General features: G+C 50.0%; 1 protein-coding gene across 1 annotated transcript in view; it reads right to left on the bottom strand.

Moving 5' to 3' along the window:
• The window catches only part of ABCA13 (ATP binding cassette subfamily A member 13), a gene marked incomplete at both ends in the record, with an annotated part of 307,539 nt that overhangs the window by 136,680 nt on the left and 143,233 nt on the right, over positions 1–27,626 (bottom strand). The window contains 11 exon segments of the mRNA XM_082846245.1: positions 4,496–4,744; positions 13,342–13,502; positions 13,605–13,760; positions 16,894–17,105; positions 17,108–17,123; positions 17,507–17,608; positions 20,013–20,074; positions 21,136–21,392; positions 21,666–21,700; positions 25,548–25,733; positions 25,736–25,763. Coding sequence (XP_082702371.1) covers positions 4,496–4,744; positions 13,342–13,502; positions 13,605–13,760; positions 16,894–17,105; positions 17,108–17,123; positions 17,507–17,608; positions 20,013–20,074; positions 21,136–21,392; positions 21,666–21,700; positions 25,548–25,733; positions 25,736–25,763 — 1,464 coding nt within the window.

Below are 27,626 nucleotides of genomic sequence, written 5' to 3'. Positions count from 1 at the left end.
AGTTCCTTCTCCTGTGAGCCCCCCTCTGCCACCTCTTCTATCCCGTTTCCTCCCAGTGGCTGCAACATCTCCACTGGCTTAACTGTGGGCTTCTCATCGCGGAACAAAACAATCCATGAGAGAAATGGGAAGGCTGAGGACAGTAGTCAGAACACAGCCGATTCTCAAAAGCACTCTGTGGAACAGTCATCTTGCTAATGCACTGAAATCGTAGGCCTACTCCTTCATCTCTACCCAGTTATTTTACTTCCCACAATGTGATCTTCCCAGACCTCTTACCTTTCAGAAAGGACCGATTATAAATGGAAAAGAAAGAACAGCTCACTACACCGAGCTGAGGACAACTTTACTTTCAGGTCTAAGTTGGAATGTGAACACCGCTATAGCATCCAAAACCAAAAAGAATAACTACGGGCTTCCCTGGTGGCGCAGGGGTTGAGAGTCCGCCTGCTGATGCAGGGGACACAGGTTCGTGCCCCGGTCCGGGAGGATCCCACATGCCGTGGAGCGGCTGGATCTGTGAGCCATGGCCGCTGAGCCTGCGCGTCCGGAGCCTGTGCTCCGCAGCGGAAGGGGCCACAACAGTGAGAGGCCCGTGTACCGCAAAAAAAAAAGAGTAACTATTTATAGGAAAACACCTTCTTCCCCACTGCATGAAATACAACGAAGATTTTTAAATATCCAGGTGGTTTACAACTGGCCTAATCTGATTCCATACAGCTGTGTCCAGAAACACACAGCGATGAAAGATGCTGAAATTTACAACAAAGCTATGTCTCATAAGTAGGCAGCGTGACCTCTGTTTCTGACAAACGAGAACACACTTTTAGAAGGAAAGGGACGTATTTTCCATGGAAATGTTGCCCATAAAATGAAAACGTTATTTGTGGCATCTGTGGAAATACTCTGAGTAGCTCTCTTTTGGCCCATTAACCCAAGAACAAACATGAAAGTTTGAAATGTTTTTTTTCTGAAAAAAAAAATATTGATCCACAAAGTAGTTTACTTGGAATAATTACTAAGAGCAAGTTTCAAAGTTATGGTTTACTTTTTACTACTTTTTGGCTTAGGTCTAGAGGTCACTTGAAAAACAAGGAAAAAAGAACTAGCTTTAAATTATCCCTGTTGCCATAAAATTCAAATGCTTGTTCTTAAACTATTTCTTTTTGGTTGTCTTCAAACTCTTGGCTGTATTTAAAGTGCTGTTAGAAGCACATGAAGCCTGTCCTTACCAGACTCTAGGGATTGGAAAGAGTGCTTGGCTGGGATGCCTGAGGCCTTTCCTGCATGGGGCACTGCTTCCTCTCCAGGCCAGCATTTCTCAAAACTCCACGTGCAGCAGCGCGGTCAGGGGCTTGCTTGAACCAGCGCACATTCCTCACCAGCACCCCAAGGGGCTTCGTGTTAACAAGAGTCCCAGATGACTGACGCAGATGGAGATCAAACCAACTCGAGAAAGCAGGCTGCGTGGGCCTCCCCCACACCCCCGCCCTGGACTGACCGGCAACGGCTCCAGGGCTCCGTGGGCTCCGTGGGAGCTTCCACAGGCAGAGGTGCCTCAGGCCGGGCAACACAGGGACGGCATTTGAAGAACAGGTGCAGAGCACCCGGGGTGGGGAGGAAAAAGGGCCATCCTGCAGAAGGTGGCCCTCGGAGACCTGCGGACTCAGCCTCCCTGGTCTCTTGGCCCGAAGGAGGAAAGCAGACGCCTTCCTACTCCTGAGCCAGGGACCGTGGCTGCCTGGGCATCTCAGGACAGACACGCCGAGGGTCCCAGAAGCCAGAGAAACTCAAACAGCGCAGATGCTCAGTGAATATAATGCGGATACACTTAAAAATAGCTCAAATGGTGAAATTTGTGTTGTATGTATTTTACCACAATAAAAGCAAATTCGCTGAATGAATAGACACCTTGAACCAGAACTAAATAAATAAAGTAACAGCAACTGAGAGTCACTTGCCTACACAGGACTTTCTTTCTGAAACTGAGACACGGTTTCCAGGACACTTCTGAGAGTGAAAGGGCATGATTAATATGGACGCCAAGATGACAGGCCTCACCTCTGAGCAAAGCAGGACACATGGTCACCCCACTAGAGCAGAAGGAGGACACAGAAGGAGGTAGTGGTGTCCATGCTGAGCCTTAAGCAGAGCAGCTGTGCATCCCAAAGGGGTAGAGGCACCCTCCTCGCCCACGAGGAAAACTCAGAAAAGCAAGGGAAGTCTCCATCTGTATGAACCATCTCTGGCGGCGTTTTATAGTTTTTCCCTCATAACTAGGTAAACTGCTACTGTACTAAACAAAAACTAATGACACGTAAACTCGTTCTTTCTGTTTAGTCTGAAATTAAAGATTAGAAGAGGGGAAATACGCGATTTCTGACAGAACACACACCCTATCCTATGGTCCGGCCCGTCTGTAAGGATGAGAAAATGAGCATCAGATATGTAAGAAGCCTCCTCAGCTTCTTAGAAATGGAAGAAAATATTAAAATATCTATCATTCTCAGACTCAATATATTTTGGAGTGCATTCCTTCTATGAGAGATTAATACTGTGAGAACAGGAAAAATGCTCTCAGACCAAAAAAAACATAATTACCAAATGAATAACACAGTGGAGAAGGTGAATGGCTATTTGCAACCATTTCAATGCTATTTGAAAATGGTTTCAGTGACATGAACGCCATGTAGAGAAATCTTCACCTACCTGAAAAGAAAAGGTGAAGAGGGGAAGACGGGGCAGAGGAGAAGCGAGATCACTGAGAATGTGACTTAATTGCATGTGATGCTCAATCCATTCAACATGCAAAGTGCAATTTAAAAGAATCATAAAGTGACTGAGAACATTCAGTCTCAAGAGTAACCTAAGAGCCGCCTAACAGAGCAATGCGTCAGCAGGTCTGGGCCTCAAAAGCGAGAGTGCAGATTTGGAGAAATAAGCTTCCTCTCTCCCACGGATGTGGGGATTTGGGCCTGTTCTGTTCATACGTGTGTGACTACCAAGAACGGTATGTGGCATGTAGTAGGTGCATAATAAATACTTGTTGAATAAAAGAATCAAGGGTTTTATGGGGCTGTAAATCGGTGCACATTTATAAGGATAATCTGGTAATATGCATCCTGAAAATACTGATGTTACCCCCAAAAACTTGTGATGGAAATGTATGAAGGTGGGAAAAAATGGACAGTTGCAATCTTGTAACTGGAAAGCTCAAAATAGTCACAGCTCGTACATACCTGAGGAGTGCAACAGAAATCTGAACATCTGGCCAGTAAGCATTCGTGGACATTCTCACACATTTAACCATTCCATAAATGAGGGGTGAGAGCAGGTAAATAAAGCACTGGGCCAGAGAGGAGGACCCCTCTTGGGAAGGACTACTCGGGACAGATGCACGGGTCTTCACATAAGGCTTGGGGGTGGGGGGATCCCGTTACCACGGAGATAGAAGCCAACCAAACAGTTCATTCTCGACTTTTCCTTTTGTGCCTCTATTTGTTTAACTCCACAACACACACCGTTGTAAAAGTGGCACAAAGATCAGCAAGGACTCAGAGCCTAGACAATGCAGCTCAGTACTTTCATCAAGATATGCATTTGACAGAAGCAAACTTACCCCCGACCTCCTGGCTGCCCACACCATGCTCGGCCCGATGAAGATGCCTGCTCAGTGTGGACCAGGCGCCCCGAGTCTGGGTCTTGGCCCCGATGGGACTGAGCAGGGCCTGCTGGAAGGAAGATGGTCCAGGCTCGGCACTCGGTGTAAAGAGGCCCAGATCCCGGCCGCGGCAGATGCTCAGCGAAGATGCTCTGAACTTGGTCCAGAGGGACCAGCCCACCCAGGGCGAGGCTCTCAGGAGGCCAGGACCTCTCTCGGGTCCCCAGCCCCCCGTGGGTGAAACAACACCCCTGGAGGCTCTGAGAATTTCCTACGTAAACTCATCTGGCGGCAACACTCAGACTGGCCTGAATGTATTAGCAGAACAGGACTTAATCTGGCTTGGGGCTGTGCCGGGGCCCCCTCCTGTTTAGAGAGAAAATCCAGACATTTCTCTGCAGAGGCGGGCGTGCAGCTAAGGGCCGGTGTCCCAGAAGCAGCCTTGGAGGGTTTGTGAAATAGACAATGTATATATTCTTCTAAAGTCCTAACCACTCTGGACCACATGCAGCCCTCCCAGTCCCGGCTCAGGGCCCATGGGCGGTTGTGAGCCCCACTCTCTGCATGTCAGCAGCCGTGTCCCCTTCCACCAAGGGGAGCCCGGGGGCCACAGAGGTTGGACCAGGCTTGCCGCATCTGTCCTCAGCATCTGTCATAAGACAGACCCCGAAAGAAGCAGGAGCTTCTCAGTGCTCACCCTCGGGAACACCGACCTCCAAAACGATGACAACGCATGTATGTTTGAAATTCTTAAAGACTCAGAGCTACTGCTATTCCTAATCTGTCCTGACATAATTTGGAAATAGAAGGGAAGAAGCCAAAAAATATTCTTACCTGAAAAAGTAGGTTTTGGCCATGTCGTAATGGCCAGGTGTCAGTTTGAGGGGAGGGCAGCCGACGGCCAAAGGCCTCACCATGAGCAAGCCCATCACCAAGGCCACGAAGAGCACGGGCAGCAGCAGGTCGGAGGCGGGGCCCTTCCAGGCCCGACCCGAGTGGCGGAGCCGCTTCAGCAGGAGGGCGGCCGTCTGTGCCCAGAGCAGGGCGCCGCCCCGCACCAGGGGGGCCCAGCAGGCGTGCCGTCTGAGGGGACGGGAAGATATGGCAGGTCAGTGCCCGGGGCCCATGTGGCATCCCCGACATGCCGCCCGTCGTGCAGGTCCCTTCACTGATCCCTGAGCCCAGGAGCACCAGCGGCTCCCACTCTACCCTAAGGACACACCAGAAAGTTACACACACGGGGCGTCTCGCGATATGAAACATAAGGACAGAAGTCTCGGTGGCCCCCACTCCGCTCCTACTTCTGAAGGGGGGCAGGCAGACGCAAAAGGATGGGGAGACGGGGCTTGTGTTTATTCTCACGGGTTAAAACAAAGCCTGTGACGTGAGCCTGCATTCTTGCACAAGAAGTACGAAACCAGGCTTCCCTGGTGGCGCAGTGGTTGAGAGTCCGCCTGCCGATGCAGGGGACGTGGGTTCGAACCCCGGTCCGGGAAGATCCCACATGCCGCGGAGTGGCTGGTCCCGTGAGCCATGGCCGCTGAGCCTGTGCGTCCAGAGCCTGTGCTCCACAATGGGAGAGGCCACGACAGTGAGAGGCCCGCGTACCGCAAAAAAAAAAAAAAAAAAAAAAAGTACAAAACCAAGACGTTCCAAGGTCATCGAGGGACGGGAGGGAGGTGGCAGAGAGGGGACCCCTCTCCTGGCTCTCCTCCTCTGTTCTTACCCCGTGTCTCGCCCCTCGCAGGTTACATCCTGGTCAGGATTCGGGCGGCACCACGCCTGCCTCTCCCCAGGTCCCTGCGGACCCCCGCACCCTGCATCCTCCGCCACATCCGGGGCATCCCCGGTGAGGAGGAGCTGGGGCAGCCTCACGAGGCAGGGGGTCCCGGCCTCGCCTCAGCTGCACCGGCCTCCCTTCCTTACGCGGCAAATCTGATAACAGCCCTCCTCAAACAGAGAGGCAAAAGGTAAACCCGGAAAGCACAGCACGAACTGGGCGACCTGGCCCCGTCCTCCTGCCAGGCTCCCTTGTAGGGCGGTCATTGGGGTCCCCAGACTCTGTGCAGTGAACCTGCCCCCATTCCGGCCAAGCAGCCCATAAGAGCAGATTCTGTATACAGCTGAGGAGGCAAAGTTGGGAGCAAACAGAGAGGCCCATGGACTGCAGCCTCCAGCCAGTCACATCTAAAGGACGATGCGCTGAACCTCGGTCAGGCCCACGGATCCCCCCCCCCTCAGATTCCTCCTAAAGTATCGCACAAGAAAAGCGGACTCTGAAAGAACAGATGTGGGAGCTCCCTGGCGGCCCAGTGGTTAGGACTCCGCACTTTCACCACCGCGGCGCAGGTTCAATCCCTGGTCGGGGAACTGAGATCCCACCAGCCATGCAGTGCGGCCACAAAAAAAAAAACAAAAAAGGAAGAAACAAAGAACAGATATGCTAAATTGACTGTACTGCTTACAAACATCCAACTGAAATACAGTTAATAAAAGAGCAGTGAATAAGTTTAAAGTCCCGGAAGAAAACATTTTTAAAGAAACTACCATCTTGAAAGATAAAAGATTGATAATAGCACTGAGAGCAGAGCTGCAGAGGCACAGCTGGAGAAGAAAATGCGTATCTGAAAGAACCCCCTCATCTGTAGATCCTCCCTGAGAGCCAGCATGTGCAGGCTCTGGCCCTTTGGTTTCTGTCCTCAAAAAGGGTGTAACACAGGGATTGAGATAAAAATGTAAACAACCCAACACACTGTAAACTAGTGTAATGTGGTGGCAGTGCTTCAAGGATTGGAATCAAAGACGCAGACTTGGGAGGTTTAGGGGGAAAGTGGGGACATTTAGGCAGAATCCTTAAGACCCACCAGGAGATGTTTGAAGGCAGTCAAGGAAATCTGGATGTTTAAAGACCAGCACATGAGCTATTAACCAGCGTGGCATATTCGGCGGATAACCGTGTGAAGCGCTGAGTATGCATGGCAGGTGGAAGAAGGTGAAGCCCTTTACCAGATGCTTTGAAGATTAGGGTTGACAGGCTTTACTGCACTGAAGGTCACATGATGAGATGCACATTATGATACAAAGTAACATTTTATTATAAAACAAGCAGCACTCTCTCATGAGGCTGGGCTTGTGGTGAAAATAGTGGTTAATACTTCTGGCTACATTTCAGATTCACCTGGGGACCTTGATTTAAATGCTGATTTCCAGGTCCCACCTCAGACAGAATCAGATCTTCACAGACTCAGAGATTAAAATCTGCTTTAAAAAGAAAAAGAAGAAAACAAAACTTCCCAGGGGATTCTGATGCTCAGCTGGGTTAAAGAATTGCTGATTTGGGCTTCCCTGGTGACGCAGTGGTTGAGAGTCCACCTGCCGATGCAGGGGACACGGGTTCGTGCCCCGGTCTGGGAAGATCCCACATGCTGCAGAGCGGCTGGGCCCGTGAGCCATGGCCGCTGAGCCTGTGCGTCCGGAGCCTGTGCTCCGCAACGGGAGAGGCCACAACAGAGAGAGGACCGCATACCACCAAAAAAAAAAAAAAAAAATTGTGATTTAATGCACAACTAATGGTGATTCATATATAACACTCATAAAGCATTATTAAATCAGCAGATAGAGAGACTCTAGTGCTAGAAAAGGTATATTAAGCTAAATTTGATCCTTCATCATATAAACGTAGACACGAATACAAAATACCCCCTTACTGATCATTCTAGGAGATTCTAATGTCGGATGATACTGATGCATGGCATTATGCATGCAGACCTATTAGGGTAATTACGTGAATTATCTAACTCAAGCAGAAATAACTGAGATGTTGGTTGCCAAACCCCTAGATTCCAAAATGACTGCTGAGATGATTGCTTGCTGTCCTCACGGCCTCTGGCTCAGGAGCTGTTTCACCGCCAAGACAGACGCCTCACTGTTTCCATTCAAGAGGACCTGAAAGTCACCGGTGGGCCCGGGGGCTTGTGCCTCCACCATACCTCTGGTCACTGCCCACCGGAAGCCACACCCCTCAGGTCAGCATCCTTCGACTGCACACCTGGCCACCACAGCTGCTGCCACACTGTGCCCCTTCTCACATACGTGCACCACAGGCTGTGACTGCAAACCCCTGTTCAAATCACAGAGGGTTTTGTCTGCACAGCAGGTGCTACAAAATGGAAAAAGCACGTGACCATCTGGGTGGTGGATTTTCCTGGTGATGGAGGAGCTGGGCCCGGGTCAGACTACGTCCCTGTTCCCTCTGGCCATGCTCCAGAGGGGACCACCACAAGCGTCACTGTGGCGTGGGGACGGCTCCATCTTTCAATCCACGTAAACCAGGATTTGAATCCAGTCTCAGCCACCAACATGCTGTGTGACTTCTGGAAGCTTACCTAACCTCTCTGGATGCCATTTCCCCCAGTTGTAAAATAGAGACTTGTAGTATTTTCCCTGGAGGTAATGAGGATTATTATTACCACACTTATGAAACTACCAGTCCTAGTAAATGCTCATCAGACAGCCTCAGTAAGTCCGTGGGGAAAGGTGTTTCTTATATTAAGAAAAACAAATTTTCCCCACCTTCCCATAAATGTTAATTAGACACAAATTGGAAAAATAAAGAGCTAAGATAGTTGATGTCATTTATCCAACCACCAATCAAATATTCACAGCTAAACTCATGAAAGTATTCGTATGAATAATTTAACAGACAAAACTGGAATACTGGACCAAATTGTTATGAATTATCTCATTTGACTTATGAGTGCAATTATATTCAAGGACTCCAGTTACATCCATAATTATTCACTCCCATTTACACTGACCATAAAATTGCTTAGGGAAGATGTCCAAAGACTCTTTTTGGACAGGTGGCTTCAATCGTTAAAAGATTACTTAAAGACTCAGCATCCAGCCCAGAATGCGATCTCCACGTTGCCAAGTTCATCCAAATATTCGTGAAGATTTTAAAACAAAGCATTATAAATGTAATGCCTTCAAGTCAATTTTTGAAAAATGAATACTCCAAAAGAAAACTGGGCAAACAGCATGCCTGAATATGCAGTTCCTTTTAAAAAAAATACAAAATAACTAATATATGTTTATTGCAAAATCAGATATTTTATGTAAGAAAATTTATCTGGAAAATAAATTTTCAGATTATCAATATGGTAAGGATTAAAAACAATGTCCATCCCTATTATTACTGAGTGTTTTAGGAAATGGGCCTTCTTAACAGTGCTGCTGGGAGAACAGACCTGTTCAGTCTTTCTGGGGGAAGCAAATATGAACCAACTTTGATCAGCTTAATTCCAATCCAAGAGTTGGATTTGTCAAAAGCAATAGAAATTCATTAAATATAGCAAACAAGGTGGTTTGTTACATCTTATAGAGAATAGTAGCAAGAAGTTGTCTGACACAGGGGACTAATTGAACAATTTAAAATACAACCACTCAATGGAGAAAAATGTGTTACAAAATAACACATATAGAATGAATATAATTTACTAACAATACTAATATTAAACTAGAAAAATTATTACTGTTTTGGTATATATACTTTAGTGAAAAGTTGTTGTCTTTTATGAAATAATTTCTACACTCTATACACTATTTGAATTTGACCAAGTGATTTTTTAGATTCAAAAAGTTAAAGTGGTACTTCCCTGGTGGCACAGTGGATAAGACTCCGTGCTCCCAATGCAGGGGGCCCGGCTTCCATCCCTGGTCAGGGAACTAGATCCCACATGCATGCTGCAACTAAGAGTTCGCATGCCACAACTAAGGAGTCCACGAGCCACAACTAAGGAGCCCACCTGCCACAACTAAGACCCAGTGCAACTAACTAAATAAATAAATATCTTTTTTAAAAAGTTAAAGTACATTTTCAACTTACTTATTAAAGATTTCTATTTATTTGTGTGGTGAGATCATGCTATTTTTTCTTCTCAGTTTTCTGGTTTTTTGAACAATGAATATTTATGCATCTTGTAATCAATAATTATTCTGTAAAGACTGTATACTTATTTGGGAGATGCACGACTTTATGAAAGAGAAATAGTATCTTTCTTTGCTCACTGAGTTAAGAGAATTTTAGAGTTGAAGTGGATCTTTAAAATAATGTAATTCAAACCTTTCACTTATTTATAAATACACGCAGTTCAGGAGAAATTGTGAAGTGAGTTAATTTGGGAGAAAAAAGCACAGCATTTATTACGCGTAAGTGCTATGCTAGTTCCTTAGGCTTTCTCTTTGAATAAAGTTCTCAAAGCTTTTAATAGAGTCAAACGTAATGAAACATGACAATTGACCAACACAGTGTACTGTATTTAACAGTAGGTCAGACTTCTCCAAGGGGCTGCCACTGCCAGGAATTCAAGGAGTAAAAGGTGTTCTCTGACAGGTAGGGAGGGTGCCTGGCGTGGGGAGGATCTCCTTGGAGTAGACACGGGTTCTGAGTCAGAAACATGGTACATCAGGTATTAGGGATATGACCGACTCTCCATATCTGCCTCAGAAAATATTCAAGAAAAAAAAAATACTCCAGAACGTTCCAAAAAGCAACACTTGTATTTGTCACACACTGGTAACTGTTTACTGAGCATATATATTGTATCAGGTATTATAACTAATCTAGAGATGATTTAAAACATACAGGAGGATGTGTGCAGGTTATATGTAAATACTACACCATTTTATATAAGGGACTTGAGCATCTAGGGATTTTGGTAATCACAGGGGTCCTGGAACCAATCCCACCTCGGATGCTGAGGGATGACTATATTTTCTACTGTGCCCCAGTCATGATCTGGGACTCCAAAATCATTAGCAGACAGGAAAAGGCTTAAATCATTTCATCTGTTCTCACCAATCCAGAAAACAGAATCAGTAAGCTGTATGGAAAACTAACAGTGCCAGATGGCTCCTGGGGGGTAGGCTTTTAATCAAACAGGTAAACACCTGCAGATGGGCATTAATGTTGAAAATGTGTCCCAGCACCAGGACTCGGGAATCCCAACCTCGTGTGGACACACTGACGTCTGCACAGGCAGTGTGCCGCCAGTGACCCCATTCAGAGCACAAAAGACGTAGGTGGGGTGGTCCCCAATCTTTGTCCTGGTAAAGACTATAATTGTGTGACATTTATGCAAATTATGACTGAATTATGAATAATAATTCATACCATTTAAAGAAGAAAAACTAACAAAATCAAATATCCTCCTATTAAGAAAGGAAGGAAGGGGGGGACAGGGGAGGGAAAGAGAGGTAAAGAGAAAAAAGAGAAAATCGAAAAAAATGGGAAAAAAGTAAAAGGAAAGGAGAAATTTTGTGACACATTGGTTTGCTTATTAATATAACATAAAACCCAAAATACAGGGCTTCCCTGGTGGCGCAGTGGTTGAGAGTCCGCCTGCCGATGCAGGGGACACAGGTTCGTGCCCTGGTCCAGGAAGATCCCACATGCCGCAGAGCAGTTAGGCCCGTGAGCCATGGCCGCTGAGCCTAAACGTCCAGAGCCTGTGCTCTGCAATGGGAGAGGCCACAACAGTGAGAGGCCCGCATACAGCAAAAAAAAAACAAAAACCAACAAAATACAATTATTTCTTAAATATTAAACATGGTAATATAAAAATATACAAAATTTAAAACCATGCTAGATTACTGTAACCTTGCTTTTGAAAAGCAAAAGGAGTACTATGTTTAATTCTTTAAAAAGCTAACAAGTAGACTATATTTATCTAAATTGTTTTAATAATAATCTCACAGCTCTATATTACCCAACTTTTATGATGCTTTACCTGTTTTCTTGTAACAACCATACTATTTTATTGTACATGATTTTTCTTAAAAAAAGAAAAAAATAGGTGATAGTGTAATTTTCTACATGAAAAGCCACTGAAGGTTCCAATTGCTATACAGGTATATATCTGAAGGTTCCAATTGCTATACAGGTATATGTCCTTGATCTGATTCTTTGAAAAGCACTATGATTGTTGAAAAGACGCTCAACATCACGAATTATTAGAGAAATGCATATCAAAACTACAACGAGATATCACCTCACACCAGTCAGACTAGCCATCATCAAAAAATCTACAAATAACAAATGCTGGAGAGGGTGTGGAGAAAAGGGAACCCTCTTGCACTGTTGGAGGGAATGTAAATTGGTGCAGCCACTATGGAGAACAGTATAGAGGTTCCTTAAAAAACTAAAAATAGAACAACCATTTGACCCAGCAATCCCACTACTGGGCATATATCCAGACAAAACCATTTAAAAAGATACATGTACCCCGGAGTTCACTGCAGCATTATCTACAATAGCCAGGACATGGAAGCAACCTAAATGTCCATCAACAAAGGAGTGGATAAAGAGGATGTGGCACATATACACAATGGAATACTACTCAGCCATAAAAAAGAATGAAATAATCCCATTTTCAGCAACATGGATGGACCTAGAGGTGATCATACTAAGTGAATTAAGTCAGACAGAGAAAGACAAATATCATATGATATCACTTATATGTGGAATCTAAAATATGACACAAATGAACTTACCTATGAAACAAAAACAGACTCAGAGACATAGAGGACAGACTTGTAGTTACCAAGGGGGAGGGGGTTTGGGGGAGGGAAGGGCTGGGACTTTGGGGTCAGCAGATGCAAACTAGTATATATAGGATGGATAAATAACAAGGTCCTACAGTAGAGCACAGGGAACTATATTCAATATCCTGTGATAAACCACAATGGAAAAGAATATGAAAAAGAATGTATGTATATGTATAACTGAATCACTTTGCTGTACAAAACTTACACTTTCCTTACAAAACACTATCAATCACCTATACTTCAATAAATTTGTTTTAAAAAGCATTATGATCGTGATACCCAAAATGTTAAAAGAATCAAATTAGGATTTCACTTTGGAATAGGGTCATCCCTTACACCTAGCCACGTTTTTTGAATAATTTAAAGGTTGCTGAAACCCCTTTGTTTAAACCTGCCTTGAAAAGATAGTGACTTGACCTTCAGAGAACCAGGGTACAGCCTGGCTCTGCCACCAACTACATACATCCCCTGGGCTGGTCGCAAGCTCAGAATTTGGGTTTTGTCTTAAATGCACCAAAGACAGGTCCTCCTGAAGCTTCTCAACAGCCTCACACTTGGGTTTTCAAACCTGAGCTCCCTCCAAAGTTCTAACAGATGGTTAGGAAAAGGACCTGGGGACACCTCCTGCTGCATCCCCATCACGACCTCAGCCTTGGCCCTCACTTCTGGTTCTGCTCTGCGTGGGTCAGACGGATGAGGGACGGATGGACGCTGACCAAAGGCTGTCCCCAGCACCCCCGTCTGTTTCTCACCTCACTGAGCTGAGGCTCCCCCCAACCCCACCCCAAGGCCATTCTTCCTACTTGGGAAACACCCCCTGTGCATTTCCCCAGGCCCCCCACCCCCGACGTCCTCTCTCGGCTGTAACAGTCATGCCTGATGGACCTCACACAAAGCCGTCTTCAAGCCACCAGCTGTGGGTCCATCTCAATCTGATTTCAATCAGTGTAAACAAGAACGCTGAAGTGGGTGATGAGGCAAAGAGATGAGTTTGTGGTTTTAAGAGAGGCAAAGAGAGCTGCTCAGACACCCCACGGCATCTCATGCCATCAGGGAGGAGGGAACGGAGGTACCGGTTCAGGATGCCCGGCTCAACCCCCCTCCGCTCTGGCCAGGAGGTGAGTGTGGAGGAGGGTGCCCTCGAGGGCACGTCTGTCTTCAGCTTCCTGAAGACCGACAGGCCCCCAAAGGTTTCCCCCGATGTCCTGTCGTTAAGTCTGAGGCAGCGGCTACCCTAAGAGAAGTAAAACACATTCTTTGTCAAATATTTCACGAGAGGATGTGATTCCAGTTCAGGAAGTGAGGATTGTAACTATTCATCACCAGCCTTAGGCACTTTCTCTGGCAGGTCTGATCTGCACGCTGGCGCGAACTCCGTCTCCACACACTTTCCCCGCTTCCGGAGGCCCCAGCGGAAGCTGCTGCTTTCTGGCACCAGCATCAACCCGCCCAAGTCTATTCCAATCCCATTTTCATTCTGGCAGACGGTTTTCTGCAAAGCACCCGCGGTCAGTTCTCTGCTGATTTTAGCGAACGCGGCACACAAACCTTCTTTGGCGTGTATAACTGGCAGCAGACACGTCTCCTCTCCACCTCTCCTGCATGTGTTTGAAGTTTGAGGAAATGGGGACAAAGAAGCAAAGACAGCTCTGCGTCTAACGCCACAGCCAAGCCTAGGAGACACACAGAATCTGCAACAGCTCTGTGAAGAGGCAGAGAATGATGGCCTCCCGGGTAGGGTGGGCTGTGCAAACAGGATGGTCTGAGAAAGCAAACGAGAGGCTGCAGATCCTCCAGATTAATCGTTGCTGAAATCACTTCCCGTCATCACAGGAAGGAGCAATTAAGCATGAAGCACAGGCTCAGCTCGGTGCTCTGTGACGACTTAGAGGGGTGAGACTGTGCGGGGAACGGGAGGGAGGTCCAAGAAGGAGCGGGCATATGTATACATGTGGCTGATTCACTTTGCTGTACAGCAGAAACTAACACAACACTGTAAAGCAACTATACTTCAATTTTAAAAAGAATAATAATAAAAAACAAACTAAAAGTTCTCAAACTGCATGATGGCTGCACAACTCAGTACATTCACTAAATATTAATGAATTATCTATTTAAAGTCAGTTAATTTTACAGTATGTAAATTAGACTTGAATAAAGTTGCTTAAAAAAAAGAATTAGGGCTTCCCTGGTGGCGCAGTGGTTGAGAGTCCGCCTGCCGATGCAGGGGACATGGGTTCATGCCCTGGTCTGGGAAGATCCCACATGCCGCGGAGCAGCTGGGCCCGTGAGCCATGGCCACTGAGCCTGCACGTCTGGAGCCTGTGCTCCGCAACAGGAGAGGTCACAACGTTGAGAGGCCCACGTACCGCAAAAAAAAAAAAAAAAAAAAAAAAGAATGAAACACAGAGGATTAAACTGAGGGAGAAAAAAGAAGTTCAGGTAAAGTGATGCTGACAACCATAGAGTTATAAGAATTTCAATGCAATCTCAGATCTCGCAAGGCAGGGGAGGGGTGGAAATATGGCTTCTTAGAAAAAAGGCACAGCAGAGTCTTACAGGCAGAAAACAACAGTTTCCCAGATTCACTCTCTATTAGATGGATTTGCGAAGTTTCACATCAAATTTGAACTTAAAGAGATTCTTATAGGGTGTTTTTCATAGCAGTGACCACAGACCACCTAAATCAAAGGAAAACTGGGGTGCTTGCTTAAAAATGTAAATGTCTAAGTCTTTGGAATCAACATTTGTGGAAACTGGGCCTAAGAAACTGCCAATTTAATAAACATCAGGTTATCTTGTTTTTTATATGTGTGTGTGTATATATATATATATATAAAGTCGCCATCCTAACACACGTGAGGTGTTGCCCATCATGGTTTTGAATTCTGTTTCCCTGATGTTAGTGATGTTGGGCATCTTTTCATGTAACTGTTGGCCATCTGTACGTCTTCTTTGGAAATATGTCTGTTCAGGTCCTTTGCCCATTTTTAAATCAGGTTATTTGTTTCTTTGTTATTGAGTTGTAGGAGTGCCTTATACATTTTGGATATTAACCCCCTATCAGATATATGGTTTGCAGATATTTTCTTTCATTCTGTAGGTTGCCTTTTCATTCTGTTGTTTCTTTTGCTGTGCAGAAACTTTTGGCAAGAATATGGAAAGGTTAGAGCCCTTGTACACTCATATATATATATATATATATATATATATATATATATAATGCAATATTATTTAGCCATAAAAAGGAGGGAAATCCTATCACGTGTGACAACATGGGTGAAGTCGGAGGACATTACACTAAGTGAAATAAGCTGGACCCAGAAGGATAAATACTTTTGATTCCACTTATGTGAGGAATAAACTAGTCAAACTCATAGGAACAGAGCATAGAATTGTGGTTGCCAAGGTGTGGGAGGGGATAGGGGATTTGTCGTTCAATGGGTATAAAGTTTCAGTTAAGCAAGATGATTAGATTCCAGAGCTGTGCAGGCAACACTGTGCCCAGAGCCAACTTAAAGTGTTTACTGAGAGGGCAGCTCTCACATCATGTGTTCTTGGCACACATAAAAAAAAAGAGGGAGATGCACGAGAACATTTTTGGATTTGTGAATGTTTACTACCTTGATTGTAGTGATGATGTCACAAACTCATCAAACTGTATACATTAAGTATATGGAGATTTTTTTATATCAATTATACAATAAAGCTTTAAAAAAAGCAAAAAAGCACCCAGGAGACCTCCCTGGTGGTCCAGTGGTTGAGACTCCACACTTGCAATTCAGGGGGCAGGGGTTCGATCCCTGGTCGGGGAACTAGATCCCACACACACACACAAAAGCACCCGGGTGATGTTTTTGTTTTTGTTTTGCGGTACGTGGGCCTCTCACTGTTGTGGCCTCTCCCGCTGCGGAACACAGGCTCCGGACACGCAGGCTCAGCGGCCATGGCTCACGTGCCCAGCCGCTCCACAGCGTGTGGGATCTTCCTGGACCGGGGCACGAACCCGTGTCCCCTGCAACGGCAGGTGGGCTCCCAACCACTGCGCCACCAGGGAAGCCCCGGGTGATTTTTTAAAGATTCCTTTAAAAAGTTCTCTTCTCTTAAAACTATATCCTGAACACAGCAGCTGGGGCTGTGACACATCAGTGAGCTGTCTGTCCCAGGACCTGCTCCTCCAAAGACCAGACATGCCTGCAAAGAAACCACACCCACACCGAGGGGCTGGTGCCGGCCGGCTCTGTCCCAGGGAGAGGGGAGCAGAGTGGGGGGCACATTGCTCCCTTGTGTGACCTTCTGCACATCTTTGCCCACTGTGGGCCGGGGCTTCTGGGCAGGACTAGGTCCACAGTGGAAAGAGAAAGGCGCCTCCAGGTGAGGAAATATGACCAGGCAGACTCCCGCTACTGAAACTGTCTGGACAGCCAGTGATTCTGGATTAAAGACACCAAAGTTCTCGAATATAGAAACGCTATTTCCTCTAAAGAACCACAGTCACCTGTCGGGTGTATTAAACACCAGTCAGAGCTGGGAAATGAATGAAAATGCACAGGGTCCCCATCATGCCCAGAGAGGCAAAGCACAGATCAGAAAAGCCTGCTCGGGCAGCTTTCATCAGAAGGTACCTCTTCTAAGCTGGTGTCTGAGATCCCACAGCCCGTCAGGTACAGGTGGTGAAGGTTCTGGTCCAGGGCCTGGAAAAGCCCTGTGAAGCAGGCTCTGCCTGCATCCTCAGGGATCGTGTAGCTCAGCTCGCCCCAGCTGCTGCCTCGGAGGGACGCCTGTGGGATGTAGGTCTGCATCGGAGACATGGCACAAGCTGTGTCCTTCGGGTCCCAGCCTCCAGAACAGAAGGCTATCCAAAAAAAGTCACAGAACAGCAAGGAATGTAAACCCAAACATACCAAATTTACATCAACTGATTTCACATCTATCCCTAAGCAAAGTATTTTGAAATTCCAATTCTTGCTCCACACCCACCAGTGTCCATAATCCGTTTCTCCCTTTCACAGGCACATCGTTTCCTCCACAAGGACTGAGACCCCAAGGACCTTGTGTCCTGTTCTGTCACCTCCCCGAGACCTACAGCAGGCAAGGCCCAGGCTGGATTCGGAATAAACACCTGCTGAGCGACCTGACCCCAACGTGGAAATGTTGTGACCGGGGAGCAGTCTGGATCTGTCTCCTCTGCCCCCCGAGGAGGTACGTGTCTCCCTGCAGCTACCCCTGGGGTCTCACCTCCTTGCCCTGCCCATGGGCCTGGGTCAGGCTGGCGAGGGTGCCGCAGCACTGGAGCCACCCCTGCTGCAGCACTGCCACGCGGCCACTCGGCACCTCGGCCTAGCCCACGTGGTGGGTGGTGAAGATGACAGTCCGGCATCAGACCCACACAACATGCCAGGGGTCCATCTCGAACCTCCAGTGGGGGAAGCCAATGCGGGTGTGGGTGGTGTCGAGAGCATCACAGGGTTTTAGGTTAGCCGAGGTCACCCCCCAAATCAGAAGCCCGGAAACGCCTCTGGGTTAGGACACGGCTTCTGCAAACCCTCCATCGTGAAGGGTGACACTGAGAGACAAGCCAGGGAGTCCCCGGGTCCAGCCGCCCCGTCCGGAAGAGCTCACGGCAGCTGTGGCCACAGAGAGTGCGTTTCAGGCAGGGGGCAGGTGGGGGGGGGGTCCTCCCCAGGAAGAAAGGCCCCACCGAGCACGGGGCACGTGGCCCCTTTTTGCAGAAACGAACGTTCGGCTCATACGTGTCCTCTATGAATTCTCTCGCTTGTCAAGTTTCACTACGTTTGCTGGGGGAGGAAGGGGGCCAGACTGACCTCAGAAGGCCAGAGGCCCTACAAGGTGTTTTCATAAAGTTCACTTCAGCTACCTGAAGGGAAGCTCTCAGGCCTACATCGAGCCCATTCTACCTATTCTAGTTTACTGAATAGAAATAAACCCATTGATTGATTCTTATCCCAAAAGCAAATTTTCCAAGAGAGAAGCCCAAACACATTTTTAACTCTACCAGATTTTATATTTTTAAATAGCAGAGAAAGATGGAAAGACCAGGATTCTCAATTCATTTTTTTTAACTGCATCTAAAAAGAAACCATGATATATAGACCCTAGAGCACAGTGGCCAATATCGCCACAGATGTGTCCCAAAGACCAAGGCCAACCCCCTGGCATGAGAGGTCCTTCGAGGCTAAGAAAACGTGCTCAGTCCCTGATCTGGGGTTAGAGACGGTTTAGAAACCAGATGATGTGTTTCCAGACAATCAAGTCATCTGAAAATGAAAGTTAGCTGGAATGTAAATTCCCAAAAAATGTAGATTAAGTTCACAGATGTTTGATGCTTCTCAGTGGACATTTAGGAAATTCAAGACACCCCCAAACCTCAAAGGACAAGTGCGGCTCAGTAAGACACCACTTTAGCGTTCCCCCAGTTCAGGTGGTGCGTTTGGTCCCCTCTTCTCGGAAAGCGGTCCTTCCCCAACCACTTCTCTTGCCTGTTTTAACAGCAGTGATGAGCGGCCACTGGCCGAGCACCCACGTGCCAGGCACTGAGCTGGGCACTTGCACACACTCACTTCACACACAGCCCCGCAAGGCGCGTGACCGTCTCCACTTGCAAACTGGAGTCCAGAGGCGTGGGATCATTTCCCAGGTCGTCCAGGATGTGTAGCGCAGGAGGGGGAGGAGTGGACCCATTTGCTCTGGTACCTTTTCCTTCACTATTGGTCCTCCAAGGGAGGCCTGGAAGCACTGGTCCTAGGGCTGACCAGGACCTCAGCATGAAGCATCACTCAGCAGGAAACGCGGATCACATCCCAGGGAGTCGGAGAGCCAAACGCCCCGTGTTCTGCCCGCAGAGCCTCCTTCTGTTAAGCAGGGATCACTTGCTTTTGTGCCGCCCTTAGTTCTGGTTTACAAAGCTGTGGCACAGCTGCCTGGAGGTTTGGGGCTGTTTCCAGACACCGCTACATGCTGGTGCTTGAAAACCTATTTCCCTGCTGGTACCACCCATCTTATCCTACTGATTTCACACGTCCGTCAGCGCACAGATGCTTCCAAAGGAGCCTCCAAAGACAACCATTGCCAAATGACCTAGAACAGCGAGAATATATTTAACTTAGAACAACAGAATTTGAAGAAAGCTGCCTGTGTCTGAGACTTTTATCGTATCTGGTGTTCTGTGCAAAGTTACAATTATGCTCATGACTCAAATGTTCTGTCAGCGGAGCCCTGAAGGCCCCAGCTGATTTTAAAAATAAACAAGAACCAAGAGCCTGTGGTGTTTGCTGTGCGCTGCAACTCAGGCGAGCAGAGTAACAATATCTGCTGACCTGCCCGCCTCTCCCCTGTCCTCTTCATCAACCCCACTCCCAGGGCAGGGAAAGGATTTACGTTCATTTTATCTCAAAATGTCACCCATCCCTTTAAGCGGTGTCCAAAGTCTCTTGCACAGAGGGTACGATTTCTCATCCTACTTTTCTCCCCAAAGGGCCTCAGGTAAGAGGAGAGAGGGGCGAGCTGTGATCTCGGGGCAGTGGGCAGGGGGAGGGGCTCGGGCCCGGTGTGGTCAGCATCCTCTGGTCCCCGGTGATGACCAGGACCACCTGGTCCTGTCCCTGCCCCTGTGCAGCAGGGCCTCGGACAGGGTCAGCCCACGGCACGGGGCCCTCGGCTCCCCCGGGCCCCTCGGTCCTGCTGACTGCCAGCCCCCGAGTCTCCCCCGGCTTCCAGGGCCCACCTCACCCCTGTAGGCAGCATGCCTGGCAGGCTCTGCCGCCCTCTCAGTGCGGAAGCTGGGGACTGTGAAAGTGCGGGACAGGCGCCACGGGTGCGGCCCTGGGCCAGCGTCCCGCTAGGCCTCATGAGCTCTGATGCGGCTGCACCGGGTCGGGAGGATCCCTCACCCCTGACCACCTGCTCACGAGGCCCCGCGCTGGGTCCCGCTGGGCCCGGAGCGGGCTCCCAGCCCAGGGCGGTCTGTGGCCTTTTCTGTCTTCTCCCTCCACGACCCCCCTAAGTTTCTGCAACAGAAAAGGACAGGGTGGTCCTTTCAGGTGTCCTCCCCGACCCCGGCCTTTAAGCTTCAAGGGATGAACAGGAGCATCTTTTCTGCCTTAAGGAAAGATTATGATGACTTTTCTCTGGTCCCTTCTCCCTGCATTTCTTAAGAAGCAAATCCTAATCTCCCCCAGGGAGGTGAAGGTTTCAGGTTAAGTCAAAAAGGCTTTGTACTCAAAAGTCCAAAAAGGAAAGAAAACATTTTACAAGCTTCCACAGTAACCCTGCCGCCGTTGCTCCCATGCATGTCTAGCGGCAGCAGTGGGTATGTTTCTCTCTTCCCGATGCTTTTTCCAAACTCCGGTGTTTCTGTGTGAAATGCAGTGCTTCCTGGCTGCAGTGCTGCAGAATCACAGCAGGAAATCAGAAGCTGGAAGTCAATAACTACCCATCTAATGCCCTAAGTTGGAAGTACTGTACACAATAATACAGGTGAGAAACACGAAACTTCCAAAGCCCAGCCCAGGCTCCACCCTTGGCTCGGGGAACCTCCTCTGTGGCTGTAAGCAAACCCCAGCCCTTATCTCTGTGACTCGGTTTCCTCCCCGAGAAAATGGAGGGCTTTTTCCAGATTATAGCTGGGACACCCCTCCTTGTAATCCCAGAATTACTCCAAAATGGAGCCCAACGTGGATGCGTGCAGTGTCCACTGACATCAGGCATGGCAAGCTCGGATGGCCCCACTGCTAAGCCGGCTGAGCAGCCCCCAGACGCCCGGCACCACAGGGATGCTGCACGACGGGTGTGTCTCCGTGCGCTCCTGGGAAATTTCTTTCCCCGAGAAGGATGACGTATTGGGATACGCCCCTTGCTCCCCTCCACCACGGCGGTACAGCGGGAGGAAAACGCGGAGCGTCGCCTGGTCCCGCTTTCTTGGTATTCGAGGAGCACGTCCCAGACGCCACGGCAGGAACACGGGTCCACCCCGCTGGTGGGCTCGTCGAGGACCACGGTCCTCGACGCCTCGAGGAAGGCGATGCCGAGGGACAGCTTCCTCCACGCGCCCCCTGAGAGGGCGCGGGCGTGTTGGGGCTGTGCCAGCCCCACGTCCTGGAGAGTTCTGGAACGAGAACACAGCCCTCCCCTCCCCGAACTCCTAATCCCACTCCACAAACAATGCCTTGTGAGGACCGAGCTCTTTCTAAGAGGCCCAGAAACACGGAGGAGGCCCAGGACCCACGTTGCCCACAAGTCCTGACGCGACAGCACCGGCCTCCGAGGGGCCCAGATGGAGCCACGTCAGCGGACCCAGCGCGGGGCCTCGTGAGCCCGACCTTCCCTTAGGTCCCGTTTGTAGGAAATACGTGCTGTCTCCTGTCTGGGCTTCACTCACCCCTGCTGCCGAGGGCCCTCAGTTCCCTCGGGACCCTGCGGAGGCCGGTGGGGTGGCCAGAGCAGCCCGCCAGGCGCGTCTGCGGAAGGTCTGGACTCTGGTCCACGTGCGCTACGTCTGGAGCAGCCCCTTCCTGACTGAGGAATGACCAGACGCCGTTAGAGTGGGGATCGGCCCCCTCTTACCTCCGGGAGCCTTCAGTCTCCACGCTGATTTCAGACGCCCGGCATCTCCCAACGAGAGGAGCCACCGCTGTCTTTCCTCACAGGTAACCTTTCACTCTGAGTCCCGTGAACTCTTGGGAACACTTAGTTCCCCCCACCTACTTAATCTCACCCTCTGTGCAGCCCTTCTTAGAGCAGTGCCCCCCGAAGCCCTCCCCTGAGCACCCACAGCCAGTGGATTCCCTCCCGTGGAGCCGCAGGCAGGTCACAACTTCCGAGGCCACGGAGCAGCCAGAGAGGACGAGGCGCGGAGGGATCACAAGGTGCCACTCAGCCTGGCTTCAAGACGGTCAGCTCCTAGAAGCTGCAAACCCCCAGGCAAAGAGGCTGACTGGTAACATCCCAGGAACCCGCCCGCCTGACCACCGAGTAAATGCTTCGTGTCCGTTTCACTGTTTGCGGATTTCTCATCCCGACCCAGAAGGAGCCCAGGAGAGCTTCTCAGGTCTGGTTGTTGGTCTGCCCACCTGATGGTTGGTTAGCGTCCCCGTGCATTTCCTGCAGGGTGAACCTCAACTTACATTAGGAGCTGTTCTCGCCCTTGTTTTTCAGGTGCTCCCACTGTGGACAGCAGCCCAGTTGGGAGGAAAAGGACAAGCGGTCCATCTCAGCAGGGGACTGCCTTCACCTTCATTCCCATCAGACCCCCAACCCCTCCCCGGCCAGGTGACTCCAACACCAGAGGAGGTGAATTTATTAAGCCCACGTTAGTCCCACATGGACCGGCAGAGAAAACCAACAGCAAAACAAGGCAGTGAGATGTCAGATGTTCTCAAACACGCAGGTCCTAATTCCATTTCTATGTTATACCAAAACCCCGCCCATTCTCTCTCGACCTTGAACTCAGCACACTCCTATGCACTCCACACCAGGCCACAACCTGGACCCAGCTGCTTCCAGCAGCCGCAGCTCCACCAGAGGCTCGATCCCACGCATCCTCCTCCGACCACATCCTTTCTCCAGCCATCGCTCACCCACAAAACCGGACTCTCCTCTGGGCCCCCCAGCCCCTCCCTGCCCTCTGTGTCCACAGTCTCTGCCCTCCGCAGAGTCGCCCCCCCGCCCCCGACAACCCTCCCTGCCACTCCCAGGATGGTGCCCAGCAAGCCACCGCCCGCATCTGCCTCAGTGGTTCACTCCATATTCGAAACATCCTCTTCTCTTCCATCTTGATAACGTCCCATTTCTTTGCTCCCTTTGGCGCAAGACTCCGGGGAAGAAGTGTGGTTTCCAGCCCCCTCCTTCCGTCCTCTCTCTACAGACTCCAGAGAGACCTCCTTCCCCACTGTGCTACTGAGATGTCTCTGCCCAAGTCACCAGCCACTTCCTTACCCTAAGTCCAGAGGTCGTGTTTCAGTCTTCATGTTACCTGACCCTCCTCAATGGACTGGTCCCTCCTCAGTCCCAACCAGTCCCTCCCTCTCATCCCTGGCGGGTCCCTCCTCATCCCTCCATCCTCTTCACACTGCAGGATCCAGGGCTCGGTGCCCTGTCCTCTCCCCATGTCCACCTGCACACCTGTCCTCTTGGGTCTCTTCACCATCGAACAAGCCAGCCTGCAGCTGGAGCCCTGCGGTGCTCACCAGAATGCTCGACACTCACACTAACTGCATCACGGCATCCCATTGATAAAGTGCCTCCTTGACTTCTCCCTCCTCCTCCAAATAAAAGGCAGAACAGTAAAGACCTGACTCTTACAAAGGTTCCCTCTGAGGCGTCTACCCAGGATCCCGTTTGCCTTGAACAGGATTGTAACGAAGCCCCTCATTAAGGAAACCAAGCACTGCCACGGGAGCTGACAGTGAGTTCAGCTGCGAGTCAGGGCCTTCAGCCGCCGCTCCTCTAACTGAGAACAGCTGTCCTAAAACATGATCGCACCCCGACCACCTCTGTGCACACCAGCCTCGTTGCCAGGTAACACACAGCAAACTGATAACCACCGAGGTTGCTGCACCCACATCAAAAGATGGAGCCCGCAAAGCGTCGTTAGGAGCTACGTTGAGGCCCAGCCACTAGGAGAGCAGAGTCTGCCGTGTTCCAGGGTAGGTGCATACTTTGAATGAAAATCGGTGCCCCGTGACTTTTATAAAAATGTAGGTGGCACGTAACCAATCTGTCCTTTAGCAACACGCGTCACTTCTCTGCAAGTACCTGCTGTCGTTTAGGACGGGCTTGACTAGCGCAAAGGAGACATTTTCCTGTGTATTCGAGACCCCACGGTCACTAGCGTGGCTGTCATCAGCAGCCACTTCTGAAGACGTGATGTGAACCTGCCCCCTGCAGTGGAGAACAGCCTCTAGACGCCATTTACCGGCCAACAATGTGAACTGGGGGGTGGGGGGAGACCACCGTTAAAACGAAGCCCAGGGCACCATCTCTGATTTAAGGACTCGTGTCCCCTGAGGTTGGGGCTGCCTCGGTTCAGACTTAATTCGCATCTGACCCTGCGAGCATGAGCATCCACCTGCATCTGACCTGCTCCACACCCGCTGTCCCTAAACACAGTCCCCCGTTTCAAGGGAGGTCATCCAGAGAAGCACTGCTCTCTTCCAGGCGTGGAGAACACACCTGCCCGGAGACGGACACTGCTGGAGAGACAGGGGGTCGTTTTCCAGCACTGCTCCCAACCACAAGGTTCTTCTGTTTCACATGGTGAGGAACAGGGTCTCTGGGGACGGAGCACTCCCAAGCCCTGCACGCTTTCTCCTTCACTACCCGCTGACTGTAAACCCTCACTTTACAAAATGAATCTTGCAAAACTATTTCAAGGCAGCGATACACGGTCACGTGTGACAGTTCCTTAGATGCCCATTTTCTTCTGAGGCCCGTGCAGTACTGACCATCCGTCCTCACACCCCGGCCCCAAAGCAGCATCTCCCCGCCGCGGGTCGGGCCTGCCTGGCGTCCTGTTTCGTGAAGTCGGCCTAAGAACAAGGAGCCTCCACACTGGCCCGGCTGTGCGTCCCCCCGAGGGCCAAGCCCAGCGTCGGCCACGCCCTCACACCCACCCCGGCCGTGTCTTCTACATCAGTGGCTCCCCTGCTGGCTTAAGGCCCCACCCGGCCCTGTCCTTCCCCCTCGCCCCACTCCACACCCACCTCCCAGAGACGCCACTTTGTGTCCTGACCAGGAACTCAGGTCCCCTCTGCCCTCTGGGCTCAGCTTCTGCACATCCCGGTGAAACGGGGGGAGCTTCCGTGGCCTCCCAGCCCGTCCTGCTGCCCAGCCCTTCCTCCGCTCGCCACACACGTCTCCTTTGCTCCCCCCAGAATGCATCCTGACCCCAGACCCTTCCTGGCCCCACCTTGGACACCCAGCTGGTCAACGTGGTCTTGAACAGCCTTCAAACCTGGGCCTCCGTCGCAACCATGACTCAGGCTCTCAGCGGCCTCTCTGCGTCCCGTCCCTCTCAGGGCTGGCATCCACCCAGGGCCACTGGTACACCCACAGTGCCGCAGGCTGCTCAGCCCCTGCTGCCTGCAACCACCTGCCCTCAGGGTAACGTCCAGGCTCCTCGGCAGGACCGCTTAGGCTCCTTCGCCCTCTCCTCACCCCCTCCGCCCGTCCTTTGCACCTCGGGACACCCAGAAGCACCCACACCTGTTACACACCCACACAGGGCAGGCGGCGGGGGCAGAGGTGGCTGCCCCTCACCTACGGACATGCCCACGCGGCTCCTGATGGGTCCCCGTGGTGCCTTCAGGGAGGGGAATAGCAGCAGGTGGTCGAGCACCGTGAGGGGGGCAAACAGGACGTGGCGCTGCGGACACGTGCCCAGCTCTTCCCTGACCGAGGGTGCCTCCGTCTGCACGTTCCTGCCATCGACTGCAACGGCTCCGGATGGCAGGGGGGGTAGAGCCCCCTCAGCAAAGATCTGCAGAGAAAGAAGACACGTAAGCGGGGGGGGGGGTGCCGCCCTGACCCCCAGCGATCCCGGGGACGCCTGCAGCCTGCGGGGGGTCGCACCCAACCTCCCGCCAGCTGCCTCCTACACACGGAGGCAAAAAGTGGCAGGAGCTAGGCGGGACGCGGGCCTACGGTCTGGTCATGCTCCCCTGGGAGGCGCTGTGGCCACCGACCTCAGAGCTGCGAGTGTAGGATGGTGACTCCGAGTCTGTCGTCACAGATGAGGAAGCAAGCTAGAGAAACAGCCAGTCACCCAAGTCCTCACTGGATGTGAGGCGAGCAGAGAAGCAACCTCAACCCCCAGACCTGCGGCCGGGCCTCATTCCTCTACAGGTGGCTGGAGCCACCTGTCTGCCACGTCAAATCCACGACAAGCCGAGGCCCGTCTCCAGAAACTCCTGTCTGCCTTGCCCACAGGACACCTGCAGACTGCCCAGTCTGCTAGTTCAGGGAGTTTATTATTCATGCTTTAGACTATGTTCTTTTTCTCCAAAGTGAGATATACACCCACCACAAGACCTAGCAAACCACTCCTAACTACTTACAGAAAGAAATTAAAATGTGTGTCCACACAAAGGGGTCTACGTGAACGTTCCTAATCACCAAAACCTAGACACAACCTCAACTGCCACCAACAGGTGAAACAATAAACCAACTGTGGTGTTTCCACCATGTGGAATCCTCAGGACCAGACAGCTGAGGCGACAGTACCACCCGTTGGTCTCCGAGCATCGTGCCAACAGGGGACCCAGCACAACTCCACTTATAGGAAACGCTAGAGAATGCAAACTGCGTAACAGCAACAAACAGCAGGTCTGGTCGCTCAGGGGCCAGGATCCAGGAGGCACAGGAGCCTTGGGGCGGGGAGCGGCACAAACGTCGGTGTCCTGTTCCTCCCCCGGCTGCTGTGCAGCTGTAGCTAAGCCTGTCGGCCCATCAGATGCACATCTGGACACATACTGTTTGCTGCACGTGAACTGCACCTCAGTAACTTTGATTGACAACTGTGCGCTATATAATTTTCAAACCTCTTTGGGGGATACAATGGGACCGTGTGTACACATCTGGATGAGTCTCAGAGCTTCTCATTTCAAGCAGTGACCACCAGCCAGTGAACAGGCCTCTGAGCCTCTCCTCTGAGACCTGCCAGGAAGAGACATCCCTGGGGTGACTCACAGCCTGCTGCAAACAGGCACAAAAAATGACGCAGTTGGCGACCCTCGAAACATCGAGAAACTCCTGATTTAATTCTCATCGTTGTGCTGAGCACAAACTCCAGGTTTTCTTGTAGGAAATGTGCATTACTAAAAGCACAGTGTGGAGGCTGGCTTTCTGAGTCATTATTTGAGCAACGTTTCCTTTCCTGATCTGAACACACTAAAAAACTACTCAGCGAAATCTTCAACTCTATTTCAGCATCCGAGGAAAGTAGAAACCCTTCCACGTTTTCACAGTAAAAGATTTCTGAAGCTTTATGTTTTCTACCTATAAGAATTCTGAAGCAAATACTCCCTTTTCTTGCTTTAACTAAGCATATACTTTAGTCCTACTAATAAAGAACAAAAAGACAGTCACTTGTTCAAAAGAGACAGACAGTAATTTGGGTGGTTTGCCCTTAAACATGCCCCATTTCCACAGTCAGCTCAGGGCTGTTTTGTGGGCCATGAATGTTTGAGCTCATCCTTTCTCTGGGATCACATGATTTGATTCTTTAAACAAATCTGGAGCCATTGGATCCCAAATCAAAAATAAAGGTTTCACACAAACACAACCACACAAAAAGCAGAACATGAAAAAGAAAAATACTCAGGTGTTAAAAAAGTTGCAAACG

Source organism: Leucopleurus acutus (genome assembly GCF_964270905.1).
Source record: "Leucopleurus acutus genome assembly, chromosome: 9".
Classification (NCBI taxonomy): Eukaryota; Metazoa; Chordata; class Mammalia; order Artiodactyla; family Delphinidae; genus Leucopleurus; species Leucopleurus acutus.
Note: the sequence above shows the minus strand (reverse complement) of the source record. Positions and strands in the feature narration are given on the sequence as shown.